The sequence below is a fragment of the Talpa europaea genome, assembly GCF_964194135.1.
Source record: "Talpa europaea genome assembly, chromosome: 1".
Lineage (NCBI taxonomy): Eukaryota > Metazoa > Chordata > Mammalia > Eulipotyphla > Talpidae > Talpa > Talpa europaea.
Window position 1 is genome coordinate 21,288,171 of NC_140073.1, and position 22,267 is coordinate 21,310,437.

Here is a 22,267-nt window from a genome sequence, read left to right on the forward strand (position 1 = left end):
GGGGTCTTGAGCCAAGGTTGACCCAAAGTCACAGACCTAAGAGGGCTGTGAAATACATTTTGGAACAGGGAAAGAAAAAGAAGAGAGAAAAGAGGAGGAGAAAATACAGGATAAGGAAGAATAGATTAAACACTTAGTAAGGATGCCCAAGTGGAAACAAACAGCATATTAAGGTCATGAGGAAAAGCCTCCCATCCCACCCAGAAAGAAAAAAAAAAAGAGCCTGGAGTGGGAAGCAATCTGATCTAGGAAGAAGAGAAGATAAAGAAATTGAAAGTCCACATAAGCATTTAAAAGAAAAACATGTTTTGGGCCTTCCTGGTGGTACAGTGGTTAAAGACAGCACTATCAAGCTATCTCTAGCCACTGCAAAGCATGAGATTGATCCCCAGCCGGCCAGAGAGCTACACGCATGGCACAGCAGACCTCTCCTATCTCCCCCGCTGCTCCCCTCAGCAGTGTACTTCAGTCAATCTGCCTGTTCTGTTCCCCACTCTGTCTCTGGTGAATCCTCTCAGCCCCCATGCCTCTGGGGGCCTACACCCCTGTTCTTGTATGCATAAGTAAATAAATCTTTCAAAAAAAAAAAAAAAAGAAAAACATGTTCTTCTTTTCTTTCAAGTTTTCTTTTTCTTATTTTTTAGCTTTCTTTTAAACGCTACCCCCATCTGCTATTTCTGGAATGAAAGAAAAATAAAAGTTTTAAAGACATTTTAGACAAAAGGGGAAAATCTCCACAAACCCACCACCCTAACACAACTATTCTCAATTTCACACAGTTGACTCCAGTACTTATCCAGTTAGTGAACCATCTAAATCTCCTTGCAGTTACAGTGTACTTGTGTCTGTATTTCCAATTTCTTATTTCTTCACTTAATTGCATAATAGAGGAAATGGAAGATTATCTTTGGGCTTAGTAACATTAAGCATTTTATATATAATCCAAGGAAACAGTCACCATTGAATTGCTAATTCCTCTGTTGATGAGCATGTTTTCCTTTCTCCCAAGAAGAGAGATTAGGCACTTTTATTAGAGGTGCTTGGGCCCTTTGAGCAATGATTTTTAACCATGGTTTCATGAAACCATCTTTCTCCCACACTCGCTGGTAGCTCTCACCTGCTCCTTTAGCATGCACAACTCTCTCTGGAATCCTCTCTCGGTCAAAGTGAGCCATCTCATCAGTGAAAACGACATCCTGAACAAGCAGGGGTCCGCGGGGCCCTGCTGTCATAACATTAAGTTTGTCTCCTACTGGATTACCAGCTCCGGTGGTCAGGACATCAGGTTTCTGGGAGAACAAGGAGAAAGAACAGGTGAGTCAGGTCAACCAAGTTCTCACACTATCATAGGACACATCATTTTGCAACTTGTATACCCTCTGTCCAAACTCTTTAAATTTGCCTTGTTCAAAGTACTGAAATATTACAAAAAATGCCATTGCCTGAAATGTCTAGTCAGGTTTCAGAAACCTTGATAAGTCTTAATACCAAACTGCTAAGAAACCTGCTCTAAATGCAGAAAGATGGCTAAAAATATTGCCCACCTACTGGCGCCAGCTACAGATACAGCCACTGGGCTTTGGGTGAAAAGAGCTAATGCATTAAACACTTATTTACTAAATAAGAGGTGGGGCTGGAGAATGGACCATGAAAAGTAAATTTTAAAAATCATTTCTGAATAAAGGTACAAGACTGTAGAGAAGTTTCTAGAAAATAATAATATTCCAGTGTGGGCAGAGGAATTACCTGGTAATGTCCTCTGATCACAATGGTAACTTTATGTTCTAAGAAAGTAAAAATGGACACGCTAAGATTAAGGGTTTTTCTTTAAAGAACCCAAGACAAAAAGGAATGAAAAGCAGCTATTTAATGCACCTCCTGGGAAGATAGATTTGAACTACATCTCTAAAAATTCTACAAAGTAGGCATCTCAAATTAATCACCTCCCCAGCTTTCCTTTTGTACTCTGCAGTAACAGAGTCAGGAACAAAGTATGCATTACGATTTACACTAAATGCACTCAACAACATTCAAAAAATATTTTTTGAGGGCCTACTATGTGACAGGCCTGTTCTAGGGGCTGGGCCTATGGAAGCAAACATCAAAATTCCTGTCCTCATGGGCAGGGATACATTCAATTATATTCAATTGGTGGCACTGTGTGATATTATTTAAAGTAGTAAAAGTTAGAGATAGCTGAAATGTCCAAAAATAAAAGAACAATTAATTAATGATGATACATTCAAATTGTGCCACCATTAAAAATCTCAGCCACCAAAAATTTAAATAACAATGAAACTATTACAACATTTAGGTGATATAATTGTAGCTCATTCTGTTCTTTCTATTTTCTTCTTCTTTTTCCTCCTCAAATAATTTTAAATCAGAAAGGGCTCTTCTCTATCTGATTATCAGTTTTTCAAATTATGTTTTTATGAAAATATGACTTACTTTCATGTAATAAGGAGATATAGTTCCGAAAGTATTTTTAATGAATATACCATATTACTGAACCACTATTTTGATCACTTTCAAAAAACTCCCTAAACTATGCCTACATTTCACTCACCTGTATAAACTTAGAGACAACTGAGATTTTTATTTGAAAGTATGCACAACATCTTGTTTTAGAATGACTTCACATAAAACATATATAATTATTTTTAAGAAGGGAGACCTTAGACAAGACTTCTCTACTCTCTTACTTCAAAGAAATAATTATAACTCAGAGGGAAAATTCTTCAAAGAATGAGGCATTATTGAGCACAGGCTCCTAAATGAATGTAAACCACCACATTTCATCACCAACTTGGGCAATTTTTACATCTCAAGATCTCTGAAATTGGAGTCTATCTTACAATACGTGGCATCTCTGCAATGAGCCAGGGTTTAGATTGGCCGAGTTTTTTCTTTCTTAGTAGTATGTGAAACCCTGGTGCACTTTACAATGAATGGCGCCTCAAATTGGATGAAAGCCCAGCCTTAAAAAAAAAAAAAAAAAAAAAAACTCAAATGCAGCTGTATTTAGTGCATCAATTCTTTTTTTCAAAATTGATAGTAAAACTGTGGCCACTAGCACTGACTGAAGTCCAGAAGGGGTGCAAGAGTGTGTGCACCTGTGGTCCTGGAATATGGGGAAGAGGGACCTGGAAGAAGTGCAGAGGAGACAGAAAAGATCCCAGGACAGAGAACTGCAATATCCCCACAGGGCATGGCTGGGGCCTCCAAGTCAGTTCAGGCCGGCAGACTTGGAGAAGGAAGCATGGAGGACTCCACTAAAAGCATCCTATAGTTATGTTCAGGAGCCTGCGCCCTTGTTTTTGTAACAAGCAACAGAAAGAAGAATAACATCCCTCAATGCCTGCTTATAGCTCCCACTATAAGATGATGGAGGGGCTATATCCTGTCAAAAAGCAACCAACCCAAGGGTAAAGAAAGAATAGATGTAGTTGATGGTGTCTAATTTCTCCCTCCCCTCCGTGACTACCATTTCTGGAGCACCTACCAAATGCAAGGTTTTATCCGGGCTACCTTCAGACTCGTCATCACACTTAAGTCTCCCAATAACTCACTGAGGGAAATGTTATTATTGCCACTTAATGGGTGGTGCTGGGTGCCCCGTAAACGTCAGCAACTTCACACAAAGAGCTGAGTTGCAGCACGGGTTGACCTATTACATATAACAAGTGTGGATGAGCAAAGATAATCCCTCCAACTTGCTAATTATTGGGTTTTTTTTTTAATTCCATGAACTATCATTTTAGAACTTTTTCAAAGATAGAAAACCTATTCTGTTGCCAGACAATTCTAAGAAAGCTCTCTCTCTCTCTCTCTCTCTCTCTCTCTCTCTCTCTCTCTCTCTTTCTCTCTAAGCAGCATTTGTACCTGTTAACATGTTTATATCTTGGTTTATATCTATCTGACTGCCATTACACATGATATTATACATGACATGCTTCTCCTAGACTGATCTACCTGCCCCCACCCCTGCCACCCCTAGAGCTGGCTCAAGAGTGCCTTCTGCACCCCCACAAAGCAAAATGCTTTGCCTGTTTACTGTTTTGCCTCTCTAGACAGTCCACTCCTTTTACATCTATATTCCCGACATTGGACATGTTGCTGAATATATCAACAAGGGCAAAATGAATGTGAGGATTGAAAATACAAATAAATTAAATTATGGTCCCATATGAAATGGGCAAGAAAGATTATTTCTAAGTAGGAGGAGGAAGCGGCAACAGCCTCTCTCCTCTCCTTTCATTTCCCTTCCAAAAAATAAAAAGTGGTTGAATTTATAACTTTAAATGCTGTGCAAACACCTTTAGACAAACTTGTTATGAAACTGCTGCAGAGACTGGCAAAGGTCTACTTTGGCTTGGTTAAAACTGGCACCAGGATAGTGAGTAGGAACTCAAAGTTAAAGGAAAATTCCATTTTGGCTTTGCTGTTTATATTTTCTGGCTGGAGCTAAAACATGAATGAAGAAATTTTTCTGGGTGGAGTAAGGTTGGCTTTCTCTTATGAAATATTTTATTAACGTAGCACACACTTATTACTAGTGCCCTTTGCTCATAGAAGTTCCAAGAACTTATAAAATATCATAGCAGGTAGGGGGGTTATAACAGGTAAGAAGGGTCAACCTGGGCCTCCCTGGAGGCGCAGGCGGTTAAGCGCAGCGCTATGAAGCTGTCCACAGCCTCTGCAGTGCCGGTTCGATCCCCGCCAGCCTCAGAGCAACACACATGGTGAGCAGACCTCTCCTGTCTCGCCCGCTGCTCCCCTCGGCAGTGTATTTCAGCTCAGTCTGCCTGTTCTGTTCCCCATTCTGTCTCTGGTGAATCCTCTCACCCTCCCGCACATCTGGCCCCTGTACCCCAGCTCTTGTATAAATAAAAATAAATCTTAAAAAAAAAAAAAAAAGAAAGGTCAACCTTATGGTGAAGGTTTGAGTTGGAGGTTGTCGTGGTGAACTAATGTAGTGTACACAGACACTGAGTTATAAGGATGCACACCTGAAATTTATATAATGTTATAATGCAATCTTACTCCAATAAAAAATTAGAAAAAGAAAGCTATTGGTCAAACTATCCTTAACTTTCAATCCCAAAGGAATCATAATAACTTCCCATTGCAGAGAACAATACAGAATATACTTGGTATTTCCTAGTCAATTACTGCCGAAAACTGTACATCTATTCAACAAAAATTCACCATGTGCCTTACAGTGTGCACACCCATGTTCAGAAACCAAAGACTGACCTGTCCCCCAAGTGACTTGGGAGGGGGTGGCAGTGAAGTTCTCCTGTCTTCCTACCCTGACCCAGGAAGGGAATAGACTTCCCTGCCTAGACACTTTAGGGAAAGGCCCCAGGCCTGCACAAAGCCTACAGCGTTTTCCCTTTGGGAAGTCAGCAGCAGTCTTGGGTAGCACAGATTCCTCCTGCTGTCCTGGGGGTGGGCCTGGTAAACTCCAGAACTGCCAAAATGCACAGCATAAATTCAATTCGGGGTGCAATTTCAGCAAGCCTCTTGGCCAAAGCCACATTTTCCAATCAAGTAATAAGCATGATGTTTAGATCCCCACCCCACCCATCTTGTTAACTCTTTGTTGATCTCTCAGCTTGGGTATGGGGAGGGGAAAAAGTGGGGAGGTCCTATTTATTAACCCACTCAAGCCTCAAAACAACAATAATAGCGCGTCATGCAGGTATTTTCCTATACTCCTTACTTGGGTTATCACATTTAATCCACCTCTCTGAAGTAAGTATTAGAAGAGGAAACTGAACACAGAGAGGTTACACCCTTTGCTCAAGGTCACCCACCTAAAAAGAAGACTCTGAATTTGAACCTAAGCAGACTGGCTCAAGGACCAAACTGCTAACTACAACACAATACTTCCTGTTAAAATGCACAGCTAACATATCCTGTGCAGACTCTATGTGCTGGGTAGTCAACACAATTTATATACATATAAATATAATAATTGACATGCATTTATTACAGAGATGAAGCCTCACCACAGCCCTTCAAGGTAAGGAGGATTTTTATCCCATCTTAAATATGGGGAGGCCAATGAGAAGGGAGGTGAAGAAACCTGCCCTAGTTGTCAAGCCACAATTTGGATCCTATGTGACTGTGAAACCTGGCCCTTCATTGATCACTGGATTAAACTAAACCACTCTCAACTTGTTTGTAACCACCATAAGGAAGCAAAAGAAAGACTAAAGAGATGTGTCAACCATGTCAATATGTAAACCTTACTTGAATTTGAACAGTGTTCAAAAAAACAGACGGGGCACTTATCCTTACTAGAAAAGCAACAAACCTAAGTTACCCCACGCCCTCCACCTAAGATACTAGCACTCAATAAAATAATAATATATAATGGAAAAAGTAGAGTCCAGAAAGAATAAGAAAAAAACAGTGTTCTTGATAAAGAACTAAACATCTTGGTAAACATGTTCAGTGAACCAAAGTAGAGGGCGAGCATCTATCACAGGCCATCTCAGCAGCCCTGAGACACAGCAGAAAGATCTTGCAGACAAGGGAAGAGCTGACTGTGCTTGTATTCAACTATTTGGCAGGAAAGGGAGCAAAAGATAGAAGAAAATCCAAAGTGATACCAAGGATCCCAGGAAAGAGAAAAGATACCAGGAAAGAGATCCCAGAAAAGAAGCAAGGATCCCAGGGGAGAAAAAGTTTCCATGCCAGGAAAAAAAAAAAAAAAAAATTGCCTTTGACATGGAAGACAAATGTGAGACTTCAAGGTCTTGCGCCTAGTGCTTGGAGCACAGACTGACTGAATAAGGTTCCTTCCGCACCCACATGGGAAATGTTTCTTTTTCAAGCAAGGCTGTTACCTAGTATTTTGTGCAAGAGTAAACATGTCATGTCTTTCCTCCTAGCTTGCAGAGTTGTCAATGTTTCCAGCAAGAAATTATCAAAACACTGTTTTGTTTTTTTTTTTCCTATAGAGGCATGTTTTATTTATTTATTTATTTGCTTGTTTGTTTGTTTTGTTTATACAAGCACTGGGTACAGTCAGAAGCGCGGGAGGGTGAGAGAATTCACCAGAGCCAGAGCGGGGAGCAGAGCAGACAGAAGGACCAAAGTACACTGCTGAGGGGAGCAGCGGGCGGCAGGAGAGGTCTGCGCGCCATGTGGGACCCTCCTCCGGTGGCCGGGGAGCAGCCGGGGATCGAACCGGCGCCGCAGAGGCCTCGGGCAGCTTCGCAACCCAGCCCTCAACCGCTGCGCCACCGGAGAGGCCCTCAAAACACTGTTAATGGTGTTCAATAAGCAAACATTTGGGATAATCCTATCAAAAATAAAACCTTTCAAATGTGCAGAATAATAGCTGTTGCCTAGGAGGGTTTCTCTGGCTTTCAGCAGTCTTTACTAGTGAGCGTGGAAGCACTGAGAAACAGCAGAGTCCTAACATATTTCAAGTAAGTTGGGAATAAGAGGAAGAAACAAGGATAATTGATCCACAAAAGTCAAAGATTCCTTTACTCCGTATAGTAAAAGCTACAGGAGTCACAGAAAGAAAATAAAGAACAAAAATGAGGGGGGAATTAATATCTACTTTTTCTACATTCTGCAATCAGCCTCTCTGTTCTTGTCTGGAGAAAAATAGAGAATGGTTTAGATATTGGTTAATAAAAATGAACATTAAATTTTTTATTCCACTTCCCAAAAGGTCTGTTTCTCTCTCTTGCTCTCTGTCTCTCTCCCTCGTTCCCTCCCTCCCCCTCGTTATCAAGTTACCCTAAAAAGTACATAGCTTCTTAGACCCTGAGAGGCTCTGTCTTATGACACTGAGTAAGGCCAACCTCTCTCCTAAGCAATAAGGAAACCATCTAAAAAGTAAGACTTGAAATCTTTAAATTCTCCGGTTTTTATGGAATGAGCAGCTACCAGGTGAGCCTAAGTATCTCGACGGAAGAGCCCAGGCATTCAAAGCAATAAGCAATGAAGTCCCCATGAAGTTCCATTCGGAGTGAGCAGAAATTCCTGAAAACCAAACTCTCTCCTCTCAATGCATTTTGAGAGAAAGAGAAATTAAGATTTTTTTTTTAAACTTTTCTCTTTTTTTTCCTTCATTTTTTTTTTTTAAGATTTATTTATTTATTTACACAAGCACTGGGTACAGTCAGAAGCGCGGGAGGGTGAGAGAATTCACCAGAGCCAGAGCAGGGAGCAGAGCAGGCAGAAGGACCGAAGTACACTGCTGAGGGGAGCAGCGGGCGGCAGGAGAGGTCTGCAGGAGAGGTCTGCGAGCCATGTGGGACCCTCCTCCCACGGCGGGGGAGCAGCTGGGGATCGAACCAGCGCCCGCAGAGGCTGTGGGCAGCTTTGCAACCCAGCGCTCAACCATTGCGCCACAGGGGAGGCCCCGAGAAATCAAGATTTTTAAGAAATCAAGAAACCAAGTCCTACCTCTGAATAAATTTGATTCAATGCTAACTTTTGAAGATTATAAAACTCCCAATTCACTTGTCAGCAACAAAATCTTCCCACAAGAAGAAATCACCCAATAAAATTGCCTTTGCCTTGGCTGGCAATCTGGCTCCAAAAGAGGATACACCCAGCTCGGCATTCTGCCTCTGCTTCTTGAGGGAGGTGACAACTGGGGGACCTCATGGTGGTTCCAAAAGATAAAGCTCTCACTGTCAAGCACAAAATAAAAACCAATTGCACAGGGAGGAGAGCAGTGGCAAAGAGCTGACCTCGTATATAAAAGCATTTGCCAAGTAAGGGGAGATAACATTTTTTTAAGAAATCCCATTACTGCTGTTACTGTCATAATTTTCTAGCAGAAAGAGCTTTTAATGTCAGAGGGTTAAAGGAATGTAAAGTTTTTTTTTAAAAAAAAAAATCATGTCACTGATTCATTTCTATACCACATGTAAATAGGTGGCTCAACTTTCACCAAATATGCAATGTATGGTGTGACTAATGCAGTAGGGTCAGCCCCTAGACACAGCGCAGACTATATTTCCCAAGTTTCCTCACTGTTTGGTGTGGTCGTGAGACAGATTTCCAGACAATGGAACAAGAGTGACCTACATCAATTCCAGAAATTCTCAATATGCCCCTCCGTCTTCTTTACCTTCTGTGACAGGACAGTGACACCCAAGTCAAGTGTTGAAAAAGGGAGAGCCTCCATCAGCCTGAGCCTCAGCCTGGAGCCCTCAATAACTATGGGGAGCAAAATACTCATTCCCCCCTTTAAATTCAAACCACTCTGGCCCACAAGGTAAGAGAGAGACATATATTTCTAATATGTTTACACAATCATCTATTTGGGGATCTTGTATCACAGTACATAGCCACATAGATTTAATCCAAAATATTGGTTATGAATCAAAATAAAAAGACCAGCAATCAAATTTTTTAAAGGATAAAGATTTGAATGGATCTATCAAAGGAAACATACCAATGGGCTATAAGCATATGAAGAGATACTCCGCATCACAGGTGTACAGAGCCAATGAATTAAAAGTACAGTAAGACACCAGTTCACACCCACAGAACAGGTAAAATTTAAAGACCAGTAACACCAAAAGTTGGCAGGAGGTGACAAAGCAAACTCTTGTATAATGTTAATGGATTATAAAATGGTACAACCACTTTGGAAAGGTATTAGCCAATTTCTCATAAGTCACACACCCTATGACCCAGCAATTCTTACTCCTCGGTATTTCCTAAGAGAAACAGAATCATATATGCATAAAAAGATGTGTAGGACTTTTCAGAGCAGCTTTATTAATAGTAGCCAAACTCTGGAACTAGCCCAGGTGTCCAGCAACAAAACAAATAGATAAATACCTATTCATACAATGGAAAACCACTCAGTAATAAAAAGAACAAACCACTGATGTATCCAACCTGAATGAATCTTAAAGCATCTTTCCTTTTTTTAATCTTAAAACATTCTTGCTAAAGTAAAGCGGAACTACACAAAAAAGCTACACATAAATTGATGGTTTAAAAAAAAATTAACCGAGGCCTCTCTGGTGGCGCAAGGGGTTAAGCACCACACTATGAAGCAATCCACAGCCTCTGCAGCACGAGTTCGATCCCAGCCAGGGAGCAACCCACATGGCGCAGCAGACCTCTCCTGTCTCGTCCGCTGCTCCGCTCAGCAGTGTATTTCAGTATATCCGCCTGTTCTGCTCCCCACTCCATCTCTGATGAATCCTCTCACCGACCCGCATCTCTGGCCTATACCCCAGTTCTAGTATGCATAAATAAATAAATCTTAAAAAAAAAATCAACCCAGAGCAAGATCGCAGGGATTACAGAAAATGAGTAGGACTAGCCAGGGTGATGTCACTCTTCTATATCTTGATAAGATAATGGGATTCACAGGTATATATATTTATTAAAATGTTACAGAGTAGAACACTTAACATCTTTGCATTTCGTACTGTATAAAATTACCTTGAAACCATACATAAACATTGAACTCTGTTCATTTGTATGCTTAGTGTCAGGGGCAGAGCCTATTAACTTACTCTGAAATCAGCCCCCCCAAAAAGGGGTTCATGACTGTACAAAAAGACAAATGAAATTAACATATGATAAAGTATATATAGTAAGATGTTCACTGTAGAATCTACATGGTGGGTCTATGCGTATACACTGCACACAATTCTTTCAACTCTTCTGTATGTTTGAAATTATTTATAATAAAAAATTGGAAAATTATATAGACTGTGACACATGCAAAATTCCTTTGGGAGGGTCTTGGGAAGAGGCATGACCTCAAAGAAATAAGCAGTTTACACTCAGAGCTGCTAAGGATGAGGAACAAGACATCAATGTGACTCAAAGAAGGACGATTTACACAGTGCAGAGACACCACAGACAGAGGGGAGAGCAGTATTTCAACTATTATAGATGTGCTTTGTGAGTGCACTGTTTCTCAAATAAACAAGTAGGTTCAGTAAATTAACAGCAGAATCTTAATGATTTAACAACAGTTAATGATTCCCTCAAACAATGAAGAAGTCAGCTAGTCTTCGAATAAAGAGGAGTCCTTTAAAAATCAGTAAGTTTTGTTACATGAAAAACTATCCAGATTTTTCCCAATTCACCGACTACTCAAGAAAACTTCAGTGTGAGTCAGGACTTAGCAATAACTCAGTCTGGAGAGCCTGGATTCCAAAAGCTGAGTTCTAATCTTGACTCTGCCACTAAGCTGCATGCCTTGCTTAATAAGACTCTACAACTCACAAAAAAAAAAAAAAAGAAGACACTGAACTACCCAAGAAACATATCACAAAGGACAGAATGAGAGATTTTCCAAGTCCCTAGAGGAGAATGGAGTCCATGGACACTGACTATTAACACCCTCTCTCATGAACACTATGGTTTTAAGCAAGAGCACTGGGCAGAATGAGGAAAAGCACAGCCCTAGTCTCTCTCTGCTATTTACCAGCAGCTATGGGAACTGGGCTAGTCCCTTACACCCTCTAGGCCAATTTGAGGCAAGAACACTCTGACTAGACGCTTTCTCTTCTAATTCAACTACCTTGGGATGCCCGTGAAGTTTCTTCACCCCTGGGGACAGAACTGAAATGCTTCACCCACTGCCGGTGGGCTAAATCCTACTCATCAGTAAAGCCCTTGCTCAGATGTCACCGCTTTGGGGAGCCTGTAAGCCAAGTCAGTGACTCCCTTTACACCTTACAGATAATCTGTATTAAGAGTCAGTCTGCCTGTTCTGTTCCCCGCTCTGTCTCACCCCCTGCGTCTCTGGCCTGTACCCCAACTCTTGTATGCATAAATAAATAAATCTTTTAAAAAAAAAAAAAGAGTCCTCAACACAGTGATGGTAATCAACTGTTGATTACCGTAGTCAAGTCTACAAAACCAGACCTTGAGCTTCTCAACGTAGTTTGGACATCATTAGAACTTATTATACACCTGTCCCAGCACGGGACCCATCACATGCAGGTTCTCAAATACAAGGCGTGAAGAAATGCACCAACCAACCCCTAATGTAGCTTCCAGCTCTAACATGCCAGACTTGACGTTTTTAAGTGCAAAGAAATAGTGGCGACCAACATTATTTTGCTTGAAGAAATGCACCAACCACCCCCTAATGTAGCTTCCAGCTCTAATATGCCAGACTTGACGGTTTTTAGTGCAAAGAAATAGTGGCTACAAACATTATTTTGTCCACTCGTGTCATGCTGTGCGTACTAAGTAGTAGTCACCGCCACAACTGCTGGGCACATCGAGATGGTAAAACACTGTCCCTGCCCCCACGGCACGAGCAAATACTAAAACTTGCAGTTATTGTTCGAACAACAAGGTTAAAGCTAAAGCTGTTCTCACTTCCCCCAAACTTCTTTCCTTGCAGCGGCAGCTCTCTGCCTCTTTTCCCCACGCGCCTTCATTACGCCCCTAAAACTGTGACCTCTGCCCTAGCTGGCAAAAGTGCAAATTTCAGAGCCAAACACGCGCGCCCCGCCACTGACAAGTCCCGCAGGCCCAGCAACCTCTCCCCGGGAATGAAACCGTCCATCTGCACCTCCCCCCGCTGCCCGCGATCGGTGGTACAGCCCCCCCACCCCCACTCCCAAAGCGCCCCGAAATCCAGGGCCGTTATCGCGGACGCCCAGGCTTCGTGCGTGACCCTCGGGCGGGCCCCGAGCGCGCGGGGTGCACCTGCGAGGCCCGCTGCTCCTTCCAGTTCTTCATCTGGTCGCTGGCCGGGTCCCGGGAGTCCGCCATGGTGTCGTGTCCGATCGGCGTCACAGAACGTCGCCGGCGACCTCCACGCACGCGTCTCACCCTTTACAGGCGACCAGAACTACCGCCCTGCGGCTAAAGTAGGCGACGCCGACCCGGCCGGCCCCGCCCCGCCCCGCCCCGCCCCCTCAGGAGGCGCCTTCTGATTGGCCGCCTGGAGGCGCGGCGACGCCAAGGAGGGGAGGGGGTAGGGGGGCGAGGAGCAAGGACTCCGGAGGGAGGGGGGCCCTGGGCTGGGAGCGTCTGGGATTGGCTTGGCGTGCCCCGCCTCCCCGCTCCACACCCCTTAATCGAAGGACCCAGAACGAGGCCCCACCTCTGGGAACCTGACTTGGGCCCCTAGTTATCTGCTTCCCTCTGGCCCCCTTGGCACGCTGCGGTTAGTGGCCATTTGTACTGAGGAAACGCTTAACCCCTGCTGAGCTGGGCTTTGGCGTCTGTAAATATGTCTCAGCTCTCTAAAAGTCAGAACTCCTGGGTTGAATTCCTCTGTGCAAGGTGAAGCTTTGGCATACCCTAATGTAAATATTGCAACAAGGATGGGTGGAGTTTGGAATAAATAAATGCAAGCACTGATTCTGCAATTAAGTATAAGCATTCATTTTAGTCTCAAATGTCACTTTTTTTTTCTTTATCACGAATGATATGCACAGAAAAACGTGCCTTAAAAAAATGAAAGGAACATTGGCAAGTTCTTAGTGGTCTTAATAATGTAAAATCCAAGGAAGAGAGTCTACTGGGTACTAGGCACTGCCAGATGGTTGCCAGGTTATTTAATTTAATCTTCACAGCAATCCTTTGATGAATGTTTTGTTATATTCCATCTTTAATGCAAAGAATCTGAAGCTTAAGAGAGGTGAAGAAACTTGCCTAAAACTTAAAAGCTAGCTAAATGTCAGAACTTGGGCTTCTGATTTCAGAGCCTGGACCCTGAATCACTGTTGTCCTGCCTTTCTCAGAGGAAGACCCTACCAGATATCTAAGAAGATACCTTACTATTCAACAGATTCTGTTTCTGAGTACACGATATGTTGATAGTACCACAGGGCCATTTTATTACCAAGAACTAAATAAAACAGACAACTTTTGCACTAACCTTCAGTGAGTCTTTCCTATTACTGATGCACAGAGAGTGAAGGTTTTTTGGGGAATGGGTGAGTTGGAGTCAATATACACACATATATTATGGGGTCAGGATTTATATATATATATATGTGTGTGTGTGTGTGTGTGTGTGTGTGTGTATACATAGATACACATATATACATACCCTTATAAGAAAAAAGTGGTATATTTTGCATTTTGGCATGATTGTGTATCAGAATATCCTATGTGGGGTATATATCCATGGTTCCTGAAATCTCTCTGTTCCCTAGCTAAACCCCCATTTCTGCTGTTTGTTCCACCTCTCTCTGTCCTAACTCACTGCATTCCCTCTGGATGTCTGAGCTCTAATTCTTCCCTTTCCTGTATTTTCCAGAAGCAAGAACACAATTTTTCTTTCCTTTCTATCTCTACCCACATTATTTATCTTAGGAGAAGGCAGAACAAGTGATTATGCTCCTCTGCTGACTCCACCACTTTCTAGCTGTGAGATCTTAAGCAAATTAGTTAGCCTCTCATGCCTCGGTATTTTCCTACATAAAATCAATGTAATAATAGTACCTACCTCACGGAGTATTAGTGGAGTAATACAGTTTAAACACTGGCTGGTAAGTGGCAGGATACAAAATCAACACGCAAAAGTCAGTAGCCTTCCTATACACAAACAATAAATCTGAAGAAGAAGAAATCAAAAAAACCATCCCTTTTCTTATTGAAACAAAAAAAATCAAATATTTGGGAATAAATCTAACAAAAGAGGTAAAGGACCTATACAAAGAAAACTATAAAACACTGTTAAAAGAAATAGAAGAAGACACAAAGAAATGGAGAGACATCCCCTGCTCGTGGATTGGAAGAATAAACATTATTAAAATGGCCATCCTTCCAAAAGCAATATACAGATTCAATGCGATTCCAATCAAAATTTCAATGTCATTCTTCAAAGAAATAGAAAAATTATTGATGAAATTCATATGGAATCACAAAAAACCCCGAATAGCCAAAGCTCTCCTGAAAAAAAAAGAAGGGAATGGAGGCATTACACTCCCAGACTTCAAACTATACTACAAAGCCATAATCATCAAAACTGCATGGTATTGGAACAAGAACAGACATACAGACCAATGGAATCGAATAGAAAATCCAGAAATAAACCCACAGATTTATGGTCAACTAATCTTTGACAAAGGAGCAAAGACTATGCATTGGAGCAAAGAAAGTTTGTTCAATAAATGGTGCTGGGAAAACTGGGTCGCTACATGCAAAAGAATGAAGCTTGACCACTACCTCACACCATACACAAAAATCAACTCAAAATGGATTAAAGAACTAGACATAAGACCTGAAACCATAAAATATATAGAAGGAAATATAGGCGAAACACTACGTGATTTGCACATCAAAGACATCTTTACAGACACATCACCCAAAGCAGTGATAGTGAAGGCAAAGATAAACAGCTGGGACTACATCAAATTAAAGAGGTTCTGCACAGCAAAAGAGACAATAACAAAAACAAAGAGAAACCCCACCAACTGGGAGAACATTTTTGCACCCAACACTAATGATAAAGGACTGATCACAAAAATCTGCAAAGAGCTGATGAGACTCAACAACAACAAAGAAAATAATCCAGTCAAAAAATGGGCAGAAGAGCTAAAAAGAAACTTCTCTGAAGAGGAAATGCAAATGGCCAACAGGCATATGAAAAAATGTTCAACATCACTTGCCATCAGGGAAATGCAAATCAAAACTACCATGAGATACCATCTTACACCAGTGAGAATGGCACATATTAAAAAAACTAGCAACAACAAATGCTGGCGAGGGTGTGGAGAAAAAGGAACTCTTCTACACTGTTGGTGGGAGTGCAAACTGGTCCAGCCACTGTGGAAAGCTGTGTGGAGATTTCTGGACCTACTAAACATAGAGCTTCCATATGATCCAGCAATTCCACTCCTAGGTATTTACCCAAAGGACACAGAAACATCAATTCCAAAGAACACCTGCACCCCTATGTTTATAGCAGCACTGTTTACAATAGCTAAGCTTTGGAAACAACCCAAATGCCCAAAAATAGATGACTGGATCAAGAAGATGTGGTACATATATACCATGGAATATTACTCAGCATTCAAAAAAGATAAACACATGCAATTTGCAGCAACATGGATGGCGCTGGAAGGGATCATGCTCAGCGAAATAAGCCAAAAAGAAAAAGAAAAATACCGGATGGTCTCACTCATAGCAGGAATCTAGAAAACTTAAATAAGGGACCAGGAAAATGAATAACTATAAGAAAGTGAAAATCAAAATCAACAAAAAACTATGAACCAGAGACACTTTTGGGGGGGGGCGGGGGCGGGAGGGGAGGGATTGGGGTCAGAATGGGGGGGCTGCAATTGTATGGGGAATATAACAATAAAATTTATTATTAAAAAAAAAATAAAATAAACACTGGCTGGTACTTAAAAGCTCCTATAACTCCTCTTCTTTTTTTCTCTTAACACTTTCTTAACTTTCTCATGAATTATCACTTTCTAGGCTTTTGTCCTAATTACTTAAGATGGTGTGATTTCCTGCCTTACTAGTCAAAAACAACTTAACTTAGATAGGCATGTACTTGGGAAGAGGTATTCAGCTCTGGTGTGCATTGGAAAGGTAACACATTGGTTTCTTTAAAAACTGTAGTAATGTACTTCCCCAAATTTTGGCCCCAGATGAAGAATTTTGAAACATTCCATGTCTTCAAAGAGCTATGTTAAAAAGTAAAATATTTACTAAGGAGTTAAAAAGTAAGATATTTAGTAAGTTATTGACTAGTTTGTTGTTATAATCAAATGGATTGAGTGCCCCCCAACTCCCTTTCAGTTGCTAGGGTTTATCTGTAAATAACATGATAGATACAAATATGCCATCATCTTCAAAGCTCTCAAATTTTACGTTTGATTTTTTTTTCAATAAAACGACATATGATAGGTGGTCATATGATGTAGACATTTCAGATGTTCTTGATTTTACAAAGTGTGATATTAAAGACTTCAGTGATAAAAGTTTAATTTTCAAGTTCTTTGGAAAAGTAACCCACAAATTTGTCTTTAATGTCCTTTATTTTTTTCTTCACTACGCTAAACATAATAGTAGAGACACTATTAACTGTGTGATTTATATGATGTTTTTGCTATCCACTCCATCCACACTGCCGCTAGAGTTTAAACTCCACAAGGGCAGGGACCATGCTCTCTGTTGTACTCCTGCCCACCTAGAATTTATTGAACATTAACTCTGCAATGGATTGTTATCAGCTTTTTGTGTTGATTTGCCTAGTTAACTCTCCCATCAACTCTGTAAGTACAGGTTTTATTCATAAAGAACTTGAATAAATAAATTGCCCAGGCCCTCCCTGGTGGTGCAAGGAGTTAAGTCTCAGCACTATGAAGCTATCCTCAGCCACTGCAGACAGAGTTCGCTCCCTGGCCAGGGAGCTAATCCACACGGCGCAGCAGACCTCTCCTGTCTCCCCACTGCTCCCCTCAGTAATGTATTTCGGTATATCTGCCTGTTCTGTTCCCCACTATGACTCTAGTGAATCCTCTCACCTCCTACCCTGCAACTCTGGCCTATATTCCAGTTTTTATATGTATAAATAAATAATTTTTTAATTAAAAAAAAAAACTTGCCCAAGGTTGTACAATTATTCAGAGAAAGAGTTGGGATTCTAGCCCTATTCGCTCATCTCCAGAGTCCATGGTTTGTTGAATAAATAAATGTTGAAAGAATCAAACTAATCATTTTTTTCATTAACTAAGCTAAATAATCAACAAAGTAAATAAAAAGAGACTAGAGTCATGTATTGACCTTTGTTCTTTTTATAAACATTGTCCTGTGGGGTTTTTTCTGTTTCCTTTACTGTTGTTTTTTTCTATTTCCTTTACTGTTGGTTTATATTTTAAAGGAAATTTTTCCAATGATAGATAAATGGAAAAACAAGACAGTTTCAAATCATGTCCTATCCTGTATGTTGACATAAGCTTTATGCTTACAAGTAATGACAAATGAATTTATATTGCTTACATAGGTAGAGTTTATTCATTGGTTTAATGACTATAATTTCGTTTAACTGAAAACACTTCTAAAAATCAACTCTTCTTTAAAACCAAAACCTGTTTGGCTCCCAAAGATAATTCCAAATTTTGGTTCGGTGACAAATTTGTTCCCAGATTTATTTATATTTATGTTTATGTTTATTAATATAAACACATAAGCATTTTTTTAGGTATTGAATAAAACCGAATCATGGAAAATGCCATTCTCTTGATTATTCAAGAAATAAATAAACCTAAGGAAAGAAAATATCCTGGCACAAAACACAATGTCATAGTCCAGATCTAAAACCAAGCTTACAAAATAGACCATCTAAAAAATGTTGAAGAGAAATGCTGGTCCCTCAGCTTTTGCTGGTCACAGAACTTCTATAGGCAAATTTTCTTTCATCAGTGTTTGGAAGAAAAGAATGACTCGAATGAATTGTGTCTTGTTGGATGACATGTATACCAAGCAGAAGGAGGAAAGATATTAACTGAGATATTTACTTATTTCTATTCTGATTCCATCCACCCTCTGAAAGGCTGGGGATGTTCTGCATATTTCAATGCAATTCTCTTCACTCTGACCTTATGAAGTAAAATTGGGGAGAAGGGAAATGAACACAACATAAGGAAAAGAGATGGGTTCCCATCCAGAGTGTCCTTGAAAGAAGGGCAGTGGACACCACCACTGCTAGTGAGTCCAACCCACCCCGCCTGTGCTAGCAGGAGAGGAAGTAGAAGTTCCCTTTGGAAGTAACCATGGTTTTATGTGTGGCAGAGGCACACACCCTCTGCTCGCCTGTTGTGCTGTCCGCCTTTCCCCCTGCCTTAATAAGAATAATTACTTAGGAGGAAGCAGCCCCGGTGTCTGTTAGGGCCTGAAAAGGGCCATAGTTGGAACTATCCTAAGGGGAAAATCCATGTGTCTTTTCTTCCCCGGGTCCCAGGCACTGTGACTGAGCTGGGTGTTTGAGAAAAAGAAAACACAGGAACCAGAATTTGGACTTTGTTCTTAACTTTTTTTTTTTTTTAAGTAACGTGTGCTTACTAATGGAAGATTGGAAAATGCAGAATAAAATATACAATAAACAATCATTTATAGGTGGCTATAAAAATCTTTCTATTCATAACTTTTTTTAAGATTTATTTATTTATTTATACAAGAGCTGGGGTACAGTCCAGATGCGCAGGAGGGTGAGAGGATTCACCAGAGACAGAGCGGGGGACAGAATAGGCAGACCGACGAAATACACTGCTGAGGGGAGCAGCTGGCGAGACAGGAGAGGTCTGTCGCCATGTGGGACCCTCGTCATGTGGGACCCTCGCCGGTGGCCAGGGATCAAACCGGCGCTGCAGAGGCTGCAGACAACTTCACAGCGCTGCGCTCAACTGCCTAAGCCACCAGGGGAGGCCCTATAAAAATCTTGCTTATCGACTTTTTCTCTCATGTGTATCTAATGTGTATGGTGTGTGTGAGAGGTGCGGGGGCATCTGCCCCCCAGCATGATGACTGGCCCACACCATGGGGCGAAAGAACCCCCTGTGCCTCACACCATGGGGCTGAAGATTCCTGGCGTCTCACACCGTGGGGCTGAAGATCTTGTCATAACCTGCATATGTTCTCTACCTTTTGTTCTTGGCCCAGGATCAAATAACCTATTTGCGAAGTCAAAGTTCTGGTTAAACATTGATTTGGGTTAAGGCACACTGGAGGAGACTAGGTGGGTAAGCATGCTCAACAAAACACGCTGAGGGGTCTTCCCTAGGGCCTCGCCTGGTGGCGCAGCAGTTGAGCGCTGGGCTGTGAAGCTGACTGCAGCCTCTGTAGCGCCTGTTCAATCCCCGGCGGCAGGCGAGGGGCCCACATGGTGCAACAGACCTCTCCTGTCTCGCCCACTGCTGCTCCCCTCAGCAGTGTATTTCCTCAGTCTGCCTGTTCTGTTCCCTGCTCTGGCTCTGGTGAATTCTCTCACCCTCCTGCACCTCTGACTGTACCCAGTGCTTGTATAAATAAATTAATAAATCTTTAAAAAAAAAAAAAAAACACTGAGAATTTGTTTTAAGCTCCAGACCCTTATGCCTTTTAGAAGTTTAGTTGAAACTTGATGATTTAAGAGAATGAGAGTCCGGTAAACAGAAGACACTACTGATTAATAACGCTGCTGACTCCATGCTGCTGACTCCCAACTGGAGGCTATAAAGATATAGTCTTTAATGTCACAACTTCAGCGAAAGGATGTGCACTGATGATTATCCCCTGTTTTAAATGCTTGACTAACCTAGTAATGAAGTTAAGTATAATTCTTTTATCCATTAACCCTAAAGGTCACCTCTTCCTTAGAATACACATAAGCCCCAGATGTCCATGGGAAAGGAATATACTGATTGTCTCTGCTTTACTTCAATGTATATACTGATGTTATCTCATGCTTGCCTTAGTGTATAAATAAAGACCCGCTGAGATACTTGCACAAGCACTTGTGCGTGTGTCTGCCTCACTTTCTCTGATTGCGCCGAAGCCGTGGTCCCATCCTTCAGCAACCCCCAACACCCAGTCTGCTGCGGCTGGCTCCCAGCAGAGAGGGAGGGAGAGGGAGATTTATAATGGCTGTTAACTTTCACTAGGAGAGTTTTAATAAGTGGGCAAGATGAAATGTGGTTGTTTGGGGATAACGGAGACTTGAAATTCAAGGTATATAAATTTAGGCAGACACCTAGGACATGTCCTGAGTAGGGACAAGAGTAGGGGCTGTTTTATAGAGGGCAAAAGAAGGATACACTAGTGGAGAAAGAGGAATCACAGGTACATACATGGTCAGTTGGAGGGTTCACAAAGTAAAAGTAAGTGAAAGATGGGCCTCCCCGGTGGCGCAGCGGTTGAGCGTTGGGTTGCGAAGCTGCCCGCAGCCTCTGCGGTGCCGGTTCGATCCCCGGCTGCTCCCCGGCTGCCAGCGAGGGTCCCACATGGTGCGCAGACCTCTCCTGCCACCCGCTGCTCCCCTCAGCAGTGTACTTCGGTCCTTCTGCCTGCTCTGCTCCCCACTCTGGCTCTGGTGAATTCTCTCACCCTCCCGCGCTTCTGACTGTACCCAGTGCATGTATGAACAAAACAAACAAATAAAATAAATAAATAAATAAATAAAAACATGCCTCTATTAAAAAAAAAAAAAAGTAAGTGAAAGATCACTTTATCTGTTTTGTCAAACAGGATTTTTTGTTCTTACTGCCTTCTTGGAATCTTGGTATTGGGGTCCATCCAGGGGTTTGACCCCATTTAGAGGGGACAGGAAAGCAACTATATCTGCACCGGAGACCAGCTTTCGGCAAAATGTCGTGTCAGGGGTTCCCGAAAGGATGAGAAGGTGTTGGCGAAATGTTAAGGGCTGAGGGGAAGAAGATGAGGTAGATGAGGAGACACTGACACTCGGTGAGGTGCAAGTTTCTTCTACTGAGGGGCTCAGCAGGCCTTTATTTATATATTTTTTGCAAGCAGTGAGATGACATCATCATATGCATAGAAACAAAGCAGAAACAATCAGAGCATCCCTTAGACTTTTTGTTGCTATGTGCCTTCCGCAAGAAGGCAACCTTCAAGGTTGAAAAACTAAGCCTTACACTAAAACTCATTATTTCAGCTAGACCATTGCCTAGGACAGCCGATAGCTGCAGGTACACTCCTATCAGCTAAAGCCAAAGCATCAAAAGACTCTTCTATTCATATGGCCTTTAGCCGGAAACTAGTTGCTTTTTGGTTATCAGCTAACAGGATGTTCTACCTAGAAACTTCTTAGCACAATTAACTTCATTTAAAAACTTTCCTAAGAAACTCCTAAAAAGCAAAGGAAGGACTTACTATAATTATTGTGTTGTATTGCTTGTCAGGCATGTGCAATAAATTGTCCTCCATTGTCAAGTGGGCCAAATTGTTTAGTAACTTATTTCTAAACAGATATTTTTCCGTGCCATTTACTTACAGTATGCTGATACATATAATTTATTGCCTAATGTACTTTCTGATAAATTTTTCTCTTTTTATGACCAAGAACAAAAAACAAAGGGATGTTAGATCTTCAGCCCCACGGTGTGAGGCTCTTTAGCTTCCGCCCCACGGTGTGAGGCCCTTTTTATTAGCTGCTTGCCAGTATCTTATCTGGCTGGGGCAACAAGGGCCCCTGCAGCACTTACTGCCTTCTTGGAATCTTGGTATTGGGGTCCATCCAGGGGTTTGACCCCATTTAGAGGGGACAGGAAAGCAACTATATCTGCAGTGGCTTGCTCTGGTCCATTTAGTATGATTCCAGGGAAGTCAA

The 22,267-nt window shown here is 41.7% G+C and overlaps 1 protein-coding gene across 1 annotated transcript in view; it reads right to left on the reverse strand.

The window, feature by feature from the left end:
* The window catches only part of CAT (catalase), a gene marked incomplete at both ends in the record, with an annotated part of 29,256 nt that extends 16,509 nt beyond the window's left edge, over positions 1-12,747 (reverse strand). Inside the window, 2 exons of the mRNA XM_084230527.1 lie at positions 1,118-1,289; positions 12,682-12,747. Coding sequence (XP_084086653.1) covers positions 1,118-1,289; positions 12,682-12,747 — 238 coding nt within the window. The remainder of the gene's footprint in view (positions 1-1,117; positions 1,290-12,681) is intronic.
* Between the last annotated feature and the right edge of the window lie 9,520 nt (positions 12,748-22,267).